Source organism: Eptatretus burgeri, chromosome 9 (assembly GCF_056783735.1).
Source record: "Eptatretus burgeri isolate ZD-2024b chromosome 9, Ebu_testis_v1, whole genome shotgun sequence".
NCBI classification, from domain to species: Eukaryota; Metazoa; Chordata; class Myxini; order Myxiniformes; family Myxinidae; genus Eptatretus; species Eptatretus burgeri.
In genome coordinates, this window is record NC_140969.1 from 23,179,538 (window position 1) to 23,194,411 (window position 14,874).

Below are 14,874 nucleotides of genomic sequence, written 5' to 3' on the forward strand. Positions count from 1 at the left end.
AATGAAATGAGAATGGTGAGGTGGATGTGTGATGTAACACTGGAGGACAGGAAACCAAATGTGGAATTAAGAGATAGATTAGGTTATAGAAAGTATTATTGAGGTTATGCATAGGGGTAGGTTGAGATGGTTCGGACATGTGGAAAGGATGTGGGTGGGCAGCTGTGCGAGGAGGTGTATAAATATGGAGGGAGAGCTGGAGGCCGTGCGAGGAAAACATGGGATGTGTTGCTGAGAGATGATCTTAGAGTTCAAGGCCCTACAAGAGGACTCGCAAGGGATCGTGCAGCCTGGAAAGCAGCTCTTTGGTGAACCACGGCTTGCACATGCAAGCATGGAAATGGCCGTAAAACGATGATGATGATGATGATGATGATGATGATTGTGGTGATCATCATGATGATGATTTGAAGTTCAGAAATGTGTTGTGTATTTTCATCAAATTTATGTTACATTTTGAAATGAAATATTCCATTTTGAGATTAACTAATTTCATTTAATTTTATAAAATAATCTTCTTTTCCAAAAAGTCTTATTGCTTTGTATTTTCTGTTTTGTACATTTGTAAACATTTTATTATCACTATGATTGTTATATAAGCAGTCATCGTCCATGTTATAAACGCAAAAGTGGGGCATGATGAGAGATAAGGAGGGGGGAAAGGGGAAAATAATAATGGAAGGTGGAGGAATGGTGACAATAGAGGAAGCACAGGAGATGAGAGCCATGTGATGGGTTTTATCCACGTCGGTAAATGCGGAGAGGTTGACGGTCAAATACTGTTATTTTTGCTGACATCGTTTATAGATGGCCCCTAAAAATGGACACTCAGATGAAGACCACTTTTGGGTGTTTCATTGCGATTGGTCTTTCCCTCACAGGCAGTTGGAGAAGAGTGTCTGGTTTTGGAGGCCCGAGGATGTACAACAGTCGAGGCAAAGGTTCAAGTCCCTGCTTGGAGAAACGTTACAAGTCTCCACACTGAATTTACCATCTTGCTGAATAAAATGGCGGCTTCACCCTGGTCTACGGAGACCAGTGAAGCAAACTCCAACCTTGTACAGGAATTTTCAGGTGATAGCTGTTCACTGTTTAATAAGTTGTGATTTGTCATGAGTCATGTCTGTGGCCAGGGAGGCATTGGAGGGGGGGGGGAGCAGCTAGGGAGTTTTAAGTGTATCAATCCTATTTTTTTTTTTCTCATCAGAAGTCGAGTCTCATGGAAGAGCTAAACGATAGAGGATTATGGGTTAACAAACTGATCGAGGAGTGGAGGTCAACAGGCGGACAAAAACTCACAGATGCACTACAATGTGAGAATGGGAGTCACAGGGGAAAAGAGGGGTCGGGGTTCTTTGTCATGCAATCAATTTTCTTTATAATTTGAAATCCCCCCTGAGATCATCCCCAAAAGGTAGAAATCTGCAAAAAATGTCTCGGAAGCCTCAATAAAGTTGAGTTGCGAGTTGTATTGCAAAGGCTGTAAAATAAAATTGTAAACAACAGTTAAACCGGATGCTGTTGTTATTTGCCTCACCTGAAAGGGAGAGGTGTGCACGTGTTTGTGTATCTGTCTTGGGCGTGTGTCTCAGACGCGTGCAAAGTTGTTTATTTTAACCATAAGTTGATTCTTTACATTGAATGTGGATTGCGTCCAGGTCAGCCATGCCCCTTCCTGGGGAAGAAAGGTTTAAAGATGGTCAAAGATTTCCCATTACCCTGTAGGAATGGTCTTGCACCAGTGGGGAGAGGGTTGGGGGTCAAAGATGTCCTATCAACGGCCTCGCACCGGTTACAATAAGCACTGAGGTTTGTCCTTTTCGACATAGTTTCCACCCAGTTTGACGCATTCTTCCCAGTGATGGGTAAGTTCCCCCATTCCGTTTGAATAAAAGTCAGATTCTTATCTTTAAAATCACTTGAAAAGGAGAAAACTTTTTGACCTTCTCACACCTTTTTCAATTTTTTTTTTTTTGTACTTATTGAGTCGAGGCTCATGGAATAGTTAGAACACTGAATGGATCAAGAATCAACTGGACAAAAGGAACAGTAGGTGGGAGAGGGGGGGTGGGGGTGTGACATGAACAGCAGAGTTGAAGAACAGAACAGAGCGAGACTTGGGCAAACAATGTACGTGGGGAGGAATGGGGGGCAGGAAAGGATACATGGGGTGGATATGATGGTTGCATAAGGAAACTCTTAGGAAGGAAAATTTGTAATTTGGAAGGAGGAGGGCTTTGGGGTGGAGTTAAAGAGGGTAGTTTTGAAAATTTTGATCATGGTTTTGAATTGGGGACGATTTGAGATGGTGTTGAACGGCTTTCTTGAAGACCTGGAGGGAAGAATGAGATGGAAGAGGATGTGGAAGTTGATTCCACAGGTGGGAAGATTTCTCTTGATGTGAATTTGCAATTGGAAACGTTTTGTATTGCATCAATAATTAATATAACATGTATGTACAAATTGTTATTTTTTTTTTTTAGCTTGCTCTCTTTGACCTAAATGTTTCTAAAATTGAGTCTGTGTGTTTTAAAGGGCTTCAGGCAGCACCAACCTTCAGACTATGAATAGCATAATGGAAGCATTCATGCTTTTCATTCCCTTTTCATTCTACAAATTCCTAGATGGAAACATAACCACATGGGAAGGGCTGAAACACACACACACACACACACACACACACACACACACACACACACACACACACACACACACACACACACACACACACACACACACACACACACACACACACACACACACACACACACACACGAAACAATGTTACAGTTGGAATTGGCATCAATCGTTGCCATCGTCAGAAGGGCATACACGATGCAGTTGATTCTAACACCACTGTTTGGTGAAAAGAAACACAGACATCATTATATAACATTCCACATTAAATATTTATTATTGATCGATTGATCTGAAACGTAATGGCAATGTTTTATTTAGTGCAACAACTCGTGAAACTCTCATTGCCTTCTTAGCTGTGAGTGAATGAGTCGCCTTACTCGTCGGACATTGGAATTGCATCGGTTTTCTCTTGTTCCATGTAGACTTAGTACGTGGCTTTCACCTTTGGCTGGCGATGGCACGAGATGAGATGGCTGATGGAGGACTGGCAGCTGGAGATGTGCATGAAGTGGACAAGCAGCTTGTTCGACGGCAGGTATGTCACTTGGTGTCTTTAAGATGTTCTACACATCCTGCTAGTTTTCATATTGTTGCCATCTCTGTCACTGTCACTTCAATTAGATCCCAAAACAGATTGTAAACTACAATGGCACTCGGGAGAGCGCATACCTCTCCCATGCTGAACAGTTTATGTTTTGTATCCCACTGATGGGCTGGATTTGAATCCAGACCTGAACCAAAATCCAGTTGGCTTGTTCTTGTCACCTACCCAACTCATCCACCAAGTTTTGGCATAACCCGTCCAAAACGTTTTGATATATCGTTTTTGGCCCAATCTCTCAATTGCGAAGAATCACTTTAAAAATTATAGCTTCAGGATCTGTATCTGTATCTTCACCAACATCGAATCAATTCATCCTTGTCCCACACTCAATCTCTCCAGCAAATTTCGTCTTGAGTCCGTCCATAATTTTTTGAGATGTCCTGCTCACAGACAAACAGGGGTGAAAACATCACCTCCGTCCACTTGTGGTGGTGGAGGAAATTATTCTTTATTTGTGTGACCCTCCATTCAACCCTTGTCTTGCTTCCTTTTTTCTTGTATACTTGGCTTGAAGTTTAGCTTTGAAACCTGCACATCGTGGCCCTGCTTTGACTAATGTTATCAGAGCAATGCTGAAAGCTAATTAGGCAACCTGTGGAAGTGCCAATGGCTTCAGGTGGTGGAGCGCCTTGTTGGGGTTGTGGAACCCTTGTGGAGGAAATGCTATCAAAACATGGACAAACTAGAGGGGGAGCACTCGGTAGAGTGCAAAACCTCCGCCGCCAATTCTACTGGGTCACTTAAGTGAACCTGATATCCTATTCATTGTAGGTCAAAAAGGATCAGACTCGACTGAACCACAATTGAATAAACTAAACTAGATCGACATGCACGTAGAAATACCAAAAAAATCGAAGTTTTTGAAAAAAAAGTTGCAAAATGTTTTTTTTTTTCTCTAACAAATTTTTTTTGGGGGGTGGGGGGGGTTGGAAATCACTTAAAACATGTAGAAATGCAAAAAAAAAAAAAATTCGAATATTTTTCAAAATCGAAATTTTTTAGAAAAAAAAGTTGCAAAATTTTTTTTTCTCTAACAAATTTATTTATTTTTGGTTGGAAATCACTTAAAACATGTAGGAATGCAAAAACAAAAATTCAAATATTTTTTCAAAATGGCCGCCATAGCGGCCATATTGGACTTTGGACCGTCCAAAATCTGATGGCATGATCCTTGGACCATACCTAATCCCCCCACCAAGTTTCGTCGAAATCCGTCCAGGAGTTTTTCCGTAATACTGTTCACAAACAAACAAACAAACAAACAGACGGGTGAAAACAGTAACCTCCGTCCATCTTCGATGGCGGAGGTTAATTAATGCAATAGATTAATCAACAGCATCCACATAAGACTTGCTGCCTTGTGGGTAAAGTCATTGATTCAAAAGTTAAACAAAGGGAAACTTGATAGTAAACTATGCTGCAGGAGTTGCGACTGCAGTGATAACTAGAGGGGGAGCACTCGGGAGAGTGCAAAACCTCCGCATCCAATACTGCTGGGTCACTCAAGTGAACCTTATGTCTTATTCATTAAATATGATGTCAACAGTGCTGACAGAGTTATAGTTCTTTTCTCCAACATTTTTTTTTGGGGTCGGGGGGGGGGGGGGGGGGGGTTGGAAATCACTTAAAACATGTAAAAATGCAAAAAAAAATCGAAATTTTGTTGAAAAAAAAGTTGCAAATTTTTTTTTCTCTAACAATTTCTTTTTTTTTTTGGGGGGGGGGGGTTGGAAATCACTTAAGTCATGTAGAAATGCAAAAATTTTTTTTTCTTTTTTGGGGGGGGTAACAATATTCTTTTGGGGGGTTGGAAATCACTTAAAACATGTAAAAACGCAAAAAAAAAAATTTTTTCAAACTTTTTGGGGGGGGGGTTGGAAATCACTTAAAATATGTAGAAATGCAAAAACAATTTCTCTAACAATTTTTTTTTGGGGGGGGGTAACAATTTTTTGGGGGGGTTAGAAATCACTTAAAACATGTAGAAATGCAAAAAAAAAAATTTCTCTATTTTTTTGGGGGGGGGTAAAAAAAAATTTTTGGGGGGGGGTTGGAAATCACTTAAAACATGTACAAATGCAAAAAAAAAATTTTTTTTTCTCTAACAATTTTTTTGGGGGGGGGGGGGACCAAGTCCAAAATTTAATGGCATGATCCTTGGAACATACCTACCCCCCCCACCAAGTTTCGTCGAAAGCCGTCGAGGAGTTTTTCCGTAATGCTGTTCACAAACAAACAAACAAACAAACAAGCAGTCATAGACTGGTACTTACGAAATCGTCAACTTGACCTCTGGCTTTGTCTAATAAAAGCTGTCTCTCGAGAAGGTAGCGATGCAAACCAGAAGTTTCTACCATGATTCTGTACCAAACCATCAAAAATTAAATTTTTGACCTTTGACCGATTCTGACCAAAATCTAATCAGCACTAGCCACCACCCTCCTGAATCAAGTGGTGTAATTTGACATTGGTAGCTTCTTCCGTTCTCGAGTTATCGTGCCTACAAACAAACAAACAAACGGAAACGGAAGTCATCAATATACTTACGAAATCTTTAGATTTCGGAAGTAACAAGCAGTCATAGACTAGTACTTATGAAATCGTCAACTTGACCTCTGACCTTGTCTAATAAAAGCTGTCTCTCGAGAAGGTAGTGATGCAAACCAGAAGTTTCTACGATGATTCTGTATCAAACCATCAAAAATCGTAACGTCAACCGAAGCAAAAATCTCCATTTCTCCACGCAATTATATTATACCTTAACGTAATTCAACGACGCGTCTGCTCGAGTGCACTGCATCATGGGACGACCCGTGACGCGTCGAGTGAAATATTTTTTTATACAATCTTAAAACGTCTCCAAAACATCCGATTTTTTACCAGAATTTCAACAACCGAGTTTTAAGCGTCCTAAGCGATCGCAAAAACCGAAGACAAAATTAAAATCGAAGTTAAAACGAACTCGTAACGTCGAGCGAAGCAAAAATACTCCATTTCTCCACGTGAATTTACGGAATTATGTTTGACCTCACTGTGACCTTGACCTTTGACCGATTTTGACCAAAATCTAATCAGCACGAGCCATCACCCTCCTGAATCACGTGGTGTAATTTGACATTGGTGGCTTCTTCCGTTCTCGAGTTATCGTGCCTACAAACAAACAAGCAGTCATAGACTGGTACTTACGAAATCGTCATCTTGACCTCTGACCTTGTCTAATAAAAGCTGTCTCTGGAGAAGGTAGGGACGCAAACCAGTGGTTTCTACGATGATTCTGTACCAAACCATCAAAAATCGAATATTTGACCTCACTGTGACCTTGACCTTTGACCGATTTTGACCAAAATCTAATCAGCGCTAGCTATCACCCTCCTGAATCACGTGGTGTAATTTGACATTGGTGGCTTCTTCCGTTCTCGAGTTATCGTGCCTACAAACAAACAAACAAACAAACAAACATAAACGGAAGGCATCAATATACTTACGAAATCTAAAGATTTCGTAAGTGACAAACAGAAAGGGGTGAAAACAGTAACCTCCATCCATCTTCGAAGATGGTGGAGGTTAACTAGAAAACGAAAAACCACTCGTGCTGATGACAAACAACAAGATATGGAAGACAAAGCGGGGCACACCAGTTCTCAAATTCATCGACATGTTGAAGAAGGATACAGAGGAACTCCACATGGCAGTGCTTGATTGAGAGGACTTGAATCTGCGGATCAATGCCATCTGAGTTTGGCCTAAAGGATGACTTGAGAAGAAGCAAAGAGGAGCTTCTTTCACATTCACATTAACAAACACAATAAACAAGCAAACGCACACAACAAACACTTAAAGGTGGATACAATCACTTGCAAATGTCGGGATCAAAGTACGAACATTAAATTTATGCAGCAGTCGGTTACCTGAGTTTGCCTATCCTATTTGGAGAGAGAGCACTTGTCGAGTTTGGAGAATTATCCGGCTTTTTGATGTCTCGCAGTGGCTGTCCCATAACAATACGTACCACTTCACTGAGATGTATGTAAGTTGATATAATTCCAGGACGGGTACTCACCAGTGACGTAATTGAGAATCCAGAGGTATCTGTATCGACGGTGGCTTGTGGACGGTTATTGTCTTCCACACTTATCTATAAGGGGAAATACATTTTCTCAGTCTAGCTGATTGTTGATCGGTTTGCTGAAGTTTTTTCTGAGAAGACATTAACTTAAGGCCCCATCTATTTAATAAATAAATATATCATTGTCTCTCTCTACAAGATTGATGCTCATGAAAGAGCAAGGTGACAAGGGTACCAGTATTGACTGACGGTGGAACAGTGGGGGAAACTCTTGGCCACAATAAACAAACAGGAAAAATGGAAGGGGGAAAGAAGTGAAGGAAATAATGCAACCTGCAAACAAGAGGGTTGGTTTAAGAAAGGTTAATGGGGGTCATAAACATTGTGGGTAAGGATGGGGGATGACATGAGATGGATGTGCACTGCCCGCTTGAAGCCCTGGAGAGAAGAGGGATTGCTCAGCCTCTAGGAGGTGGTTCCACATACAAGCAAAGCGACGAATAAAAGAGTTGCAGTGTGCAATCAGCCTGGATTTTGGAAGCTTAACCACGAGTTACAGTGCCTCCATAAAGTCTACACCCCCTTTCAAATGTTTCACCTTTTATTTCCTTATAGCCTGGAATTAAATTGCATTAAATCAGACTTTTTCCACCTTTATTTCCACATCGTAACACACAACTTCCAAGTGAAAAACAAATTGACCAATTTCAGAAAATTAATGAGAAATACAAAACTAGAACATCTTGGTTGGATAATTGTCCACCCCCCTTATAATAAGAATTGTAAATTAGCTCAGGTATAACGGATCACCTTCAAAATCATACGCCAAGTTAATTGGCCTCCACCTGCGTTAAATTGTAGTGATTCCGAATATTTCACAATAAGATGAACTCTTCCTGTTGTTTTCCTCTGCTGGGGAGTGCATTTCACAGCAAAGACTCAACCATGAACACCAAGGAGCTTTCAAAAGACCTTTGTGATAAAGTTGTGGAAAGGCCCAGATCAGGGATGGATATAAAAAATATTTCAAAGGCGGTGAATATCCCTTGGAGCACAGTCATGATGATCATTAAGAAGTGGAAGACGTATGGTACCACCAAGACCCTGCCGAGATCAAGCCGTCCCTCCAAACTGGATGACCAAGCAAGGAGGAGACTGATCAGATTGGCCACCAAAAGGCCAATGGCAACTTTGAAAGAGCTACATGCCATTATGGAAAGGACTGGTCACTGTGTACACGTGACAACAATATCCCAAGCACTCCACATGTCTGGCCTGTAGGGTAGGGTGGCAAGAAGGAAGCCATTACTCAAAAATGCCCACATTGAGTCCCATTTGAGGTATGCAAAAAAAAAAAAAAACACTCCAGAGATTCTGAAGCCATGAGGCAAAAAGGTTTTTTGGTCTGAAGAAAACAAGATGTAAATTTTTGGCCTAAATGCAATTCGTTACGCTTGGCGCAAACCCAACACAGCACATCACCCAAAGAACACCATCCCTATTGTGAAGCATGGTAGTGGCAGCATCATGTAATGGGGATGTTTCTCATCAGCAGGGACTGGGGCACTTGTTAGGAGAGAAGGGAAAATGGATGGAGCAAAATACAGAAAAATCCTGGAGGAAAACCTGCTGCCCCCTGCAAGAAAGCTGAAATTGGGACGGAAGTTCTCCTTTCAGCATGACAATAACCCGAAGCACACAGCCAAAGTTACACTGGAGTGGTTAAGGAACAACAAGATAAATGTCCTTGAGTGGCCCAACCAGAGCCCCGACCTAAATCCAATTAAATATCTGCGGCATGACTTGAAGATTGCTGTCCATCACTGAGCTTGAGCAGTTTTGTGCAGAAGAATGTGCAAATGTTGCCCAGTGAAGGTGTGCAAAGTTGGTAGAGACCTATCCCAACAGACTCACAGATGTAATTGCTGTCAAAGGTGCTTCCACCAAGTGTATTAACTCGGGGGGAGTGGACACTTATCCAACAAAGATATTCTAGTTTAGTATTATAAATTAATGTTTTGATATTTGTTGAATTTGTTTTTCATTTGGAAGTTGTGAGTTACGATGTGTAAATTAAGGTGGGAAAAGTCTGATTTAATGCAATTTAATTCCAGGCTATAAGGCAACAAATGGTGAAAAATTTGAAGGGCGGGGGGGGGGGGGGTGTAGACTTTCTATCAACACTGTAGATTCTGCAAGAATGCATACATACATCCTGGAGTTGTTGCAGTGGGTTAGAGCTTTTTTCATGTTAATATTGCATTGCAGATCAAATGATTTGACATTTCTGAATCAAACTTACCATAATGGGTTTTGTCTGTCGGGATCGGTGAGGATGGCATCATCACCCATAAATAATGTCCAGAATTGTTTTTTGTTTCTTGATATCAGGTTAGATTTATCTAATATCACAATAAAGAAAGAAGAAAACAACTTGATAGCCACTGACAAATACACTTGTGCACATATACGGCATGACAAGCCACTTCAGCTGATGGGACGTTCTAGTGTTTGTGGTTAATCAATCTGATTGATTTTTTTTTTTCCTCTCCTCTACGTTAACAGACCATCTTGCAGGATGGCGCCGCTCGCCTGGATGCCCTGAGTGCGGCTGGAGGCCGGCTCCAAGCTGTAACTGACCCCGGTCTAGCAAGCCAGCTATCTCAGCTACTGGAGCGTGAGGGTGATGAATTGCAAGAGCTCGGACGAAATTGCCAGGCTTCACTGAAGGCCACAGTTGTTCGGCTCGAACAAGTGAAAAGGTATCGGCTTATTCACTTTATCTTGTTTAATGAACTGATCATTTAATTTTAAAGATAATTGATGCAAACACATTACGTGATTATTTGCTGACTGTAGGTTTGGAGATCGTGTGGTTGCCTTTGAGACCTGGCTAGCTCAGGCGGAGAAACAGTTGCTGGAATGGCAGCAGAGTGCAGACCTGGGGCGGCTGGAAGAGGCAGGGAATTTGAGGCTGGCAATAGAGGAGCTTTGCCATGATGTCGACACACACTGGTTAGACATTACTGCTTCTGCGAACAATTCCTCAAAATGGCCATTCAGGAACGAAATGCTTCATTGTTTCCTGCCTTTTGGTGAAAGCAACAAGCCTGGGAGATTGAAGGAATAAAACTAATCACTTTTGCTCCTGGCTAAACTAACCGGGTCATGTTTTGTGAAAACAAAATTTTTCCCAAAGTTAAAAAAAAAAAAATGCCTTCATGTTATTTTTTTTTTCTGTCAAAATGGCACTATGCTTTAATTTCATTTAAATTTCTGTACCTCGAGTTAATACGATGTGGTTATTATTTTGTTCTTTTAGTCTTGTTCAAATACTTTTTGTCCATCTGCATTGGACCAAATTTAGAGGATTTGGGCTGTGAAGGTGCTCAATGTTGTCTGTGCATCAGCATGCTCACCCTCGGGTACCACTGCACACGTAGAACAACCTGCAGATGCTTTATCACTTGAACGACTTACAAGTTGGCCCCGTTCTGTGTTCAGGCCAGATTTGGAAAAGATGAGCCCCGAGAATGCACCACAATCGGCCTCGTGCCAGCTACGCGTCAGGACCAATAAGCTGCGCCAATCAACTCACCAATCCAGGACTCGCCTGTCCGAGCTCTGTCCATTAGCCAAAAATTTCACCAAGACTCATCGTGACTTCTGCACCTTTTTGGAGAAGCACCGGCGTTCGCTTTCTGAGGTGGATATCATTGTGGGGAGCCAGAACGAGCTGGAGGAACGACTGAAGTGCAGCACGGTATGTGTAAGGCTAGTTCAAAGACCTACCTGGAAACTTGTGGTTTACATGTCGAGCCTTGGTCACATGATCGTTTTCCCACAGAAATAAGTTTGTGTAAATTTGTCGGAGACATATTCTCCTGCTGTTACATTTTCACATCAAGAAGGTGCTTCCAGGCTGAGATAGTACCTTCGATATTGTCATACTTGTTACGACAGTATGTTTTGTGTGATTTATTTTTATTTTTATTTTTGCTGCAGATGTTGGTGAATCAGCGAGCAGAGGGAGACGTATTTCTGAAAACGACGTTGGAGGCTGGAATGGCTACCCTTGAGGCTTGTGGGGAACGAAGCCGGCAAGAGCTTCAAACTGAGCTGCATTGTCTAAAGAATGTTTGGGATGAGGCTGCAACCGCGGCCTTGCATTGCCACAGGTAAAAATTGAGAAACGAAGGTGGGAGTGAGTTCGTCATTCTGAGAGTAAAGATGATGTATAACAAAAATAAGTAACTGTTCTTTTGGTTTTGTGATGTCATACACTTCATTAAAGTAAAAAAAATGAAGGAAAACAATATAGGGGAGAACATATGTGGCCTGTTGTGGGAAAATTGCAAAGTTTTCAATTCTCACAAAATGGAGTACTTCCTTGTAGGTATGAACATCTTGGGGGTACATGATGGTGTTTCACAATGGGAGTCCCAACAATGATTTTGATGTTTTCCAGCCGTCTTGAATGGTTGTTGCTGCACTGGCAGAGCTACAGTGAGCGGCGCGATCAGATCTTTACTTTTCTCACAACCCAACGAGAGCAGCTCACATCGCTGGCTGAGCCACAGACTAATCTTCAGGCCAAGTTGGAACAGTTAGAGAGGTTGGACCTCCTCAATATATGCATCCACATTTTGTTTCCCACAGCCAAGTTATTTAATTTTTTAACAGTTCTCCAGCGAACCTTTCACACTCTCATTTAGAATTTGGTTTTATGTAAGAATCCTACTTTTGGCCCTCAATGGAGATGGATTGTCTGTGCCCGTTTGTACTCGCGTGAATAACAATACACATTGATGTAGCTAAGTGACACGAGAGAACCTGCGGATTTTTTTTGATTATTTATTTTTTTAGGTAGATTTTATTTTTTCTACCCAAATCATCTTTACGACCAGAGACAATTCAAAATCCCTGCAGTTTCAAGGCTTTGTGAAAACTATGGTTATATTTTCCTTCGGATTTCCCATCCCGCAGAGCATAGCTTCGTTCACACCGATAGTGCGTCATCATTGACATGTGACCTTTTGTCCGATTCAACCGTCCTCCTTTGTGATTGGCTTGTGAGCATACATTTTGGTGGATATAGGTGTTTTATTTATTTATTTATTCATTTATCCAGCCATCCATTTGTTAATTGATTAATTATTCCCTGTTGTTAATGTTCCCTTTGTGTTTTGTATGAGTTGTATTTCCCCCTTTTTATATACCCGATATATATACACTATATATATATATATATATATATATATATATATATATATATATATATATATATATATATATATATATATATATATATATATATATCGGGGCATATTATGTGATACCGGTCATCCGTCCGTTCCTGTCCACACTCGAACTCCAAAAGTTTTCAACTTTCACCGTACATAGGTACAGACTGTGGAGACGGTGTGTCGTGACATACGTTTGTCATCTAAAGTGGTTGCCATGGCAACCAGGATGCTGTTTTCCATGTTGTAGCACAATTCTGTATATACCTTCTTGTTCGGGCGTATATTGTGCTCACTTGCACTCTTGTTTGCATTTGTTGTGCTCAATTGTTTCTTCCGTTGTGTTATGATAAGGTCAGCGGCAATGAAAATTTCTTCATCTGCTCTACGAAGGAGGAATGGGCACTTATCAGGATAATTGTTGTTGTGGTGCTTGTTCAAAAAACTGATGACGCAGAAGCTCAGAGTTTAACGAAACTACTTCGCATAACATTAAAAATAATGTACACACCCACTAAACGGGTGACGATTGTCAGCATTGGAGCCACACCCAATCTTTTGCAGTGATGCAGTGCTCGACACTAACTTTTTTGGGGAGTTGTCCTGCAGGGCAACCATTTCAATGTTTTGGTTGCTTGAAGTCAAGAACCAGTTTTGATTACCCGGAAAAGAAAAAAAAATAAACTTTTTCATTCATTTTCTGAATAACTTTCACTGTACCAAATGGATAATTATACACACCAATAGCTATAAAATATTAGAGAGCTAGCAGTACTCGTAGAAGCAGATGAACATGAGAATCCCCTTCAGTATTTCTACATCCGGTCTACGAAGGAGTTACGAGCAGGTTTATCGGAAGGAACCCTCTCCTCTCAATGTTCTGCTTCAACAACTCATCTTTTATCAGGTGCGAACCCGAGTTGAGACGGCCTTTACTGACTCCTCGTTACTTCGGATGTTTAAAACGATCGCTCGAGATGAACTAAAATTTCGCTTGGCACAGATTGAACCTCATTAATTAATATTCGCTCACCCTTACATAGAATGTTCCCGAACATATACTTGCATGAGCAAATATAGCCTACAAGAAGCCACGTAACCGCGTTTTACAAACTGTTCATCTCGGGTCACAATTTTTATTTTCCTGTGAAATTATTTGAAATCATTCTTCATGTTGATGCATGTGCTTTCTTATGTTAAATAGTAATGATAATGATATTAATAAATACGAATTTGTTTTTTTTTAAACCAAAACATCAATTGGGTCATACCTACATTTGAACTCAACTCACAACAATTCTTGTCATTGAGCTCAACCATTACTCAACTTGGCGAATGTAACTTGTTTTGGTTTTGCAAATGACCACGTGAACATCGAGCAAGGTGTATGTTCATTCACGTGAAATACACCGTCGACTTGGTGAAGGGCTGTATATAATTACACGTATTACATGCAGGACTTGGACATTAGGAGACATTGGTGTGCTTTTACATAAATTACAAGGACATTGGACAACATACACATTCTCATAGGATCTGGGATTTGAACCTGGAGTGCCAGCATCTGGATGAACCATGTACTCTGATGTAAATATTAAAGTTCATATAAATTTACGTGTAATGCATATTTCCAACTTTAAGTAGCATCCACTGAAGTTGACCTGTCGTCCTTCCGAGGTCGGCAAATTGAGTGCCAGCATGCTGGTATACTGTGTCGGAGTGGCGACCTGTCCATGATTGTGCCCAATAGCCAAGGAGACTGCTTAAGCAGCACCAACTGTCGATTTGTTTGAGATGGTGTGTGTTCAGATCATTAAGCTTCCATTTTCCATTTTCCATTTTCCATTACCTTCCATTTAATGAAAACCTATGTTGGTTTCTAACTGCTCAACTTGTCTCACGAGGAAGCACCCAAGCCTTCATTTGGGGATTTTAAGTTCGCAAATTGTTTTGATGATGGTAAAAGATTGATGTCGCATTGTAATTTTTTTGTGACGTTAACATTGCAACATTAGTGACTTCCGGTGATGCTTTTAACAGTAACCATGTGCTGTTGGGTTGCGTGTGTCAGGTGCCAGTCATTGTTACTTGGCATTCGTTCTGCCTCTAAACCACTGGCCTGGCTCATCGAGAAAGCTCGAGAACTCCATGATGCGACGGAAGATGCTTCCTTACAGGAGGATGCAGACGGCAAACTCGGAGAAGCATTACACCTCACTGAGGGACAATATGAGGTGTGTGAGGAGCTGTGATGCTATCTTGGACTTATGAGAAAATCTATTGGATGATCACACAAGTGGTGTTGGTTTGCCAGAAAAACC

General features: G+C 41.0%; 1 protein-coding gene across 2 annotated transcripts in view; it reads left to right on the top strand.

Annotated features, from left to right (window-relative positions):
* SYNE3 (spectrin repeat containing nuclear envelope family member 3) overlaps positions 1–14,874 on the top strand; it is a 99,858-nt gene that overhangs the window by 18,403 nt on the left and 66,581 nt on the right. For both annotated transcript variants that reach the window (XM_085894382.1, XM_085894381.1), the window contains exons 3-10: positions 882–1,074; positions 3,063–3,175; positions 9,876–10,072; positions 10,170–10,325; positions 10,815–11,073; positions 11,316–11,488; positions 11,779–11,925; positions 14,625–14,787. In XM_085894382.1, the coding sequence (XP_085750508.1) occupies positions 882–1,074; positions 3,063–3,175; positions 9,876–10,072; positions 10,170–10,325; positions 10,815–11,073; positions 11,316–11,488; positions 11,779–11,925; positions 14,625–14,787 (1,401 nt within the window). The remainder of the gene's footprint in view (positions 1–881; positions 1,075–3,062; positions 3,176–9,875; positions 10,073–10,169; positions 10,326–10,814; positions 11,074–11,315; positions 11,489–11,778; positions 11,926–14,624; positions 14,788–14,874) is intronic.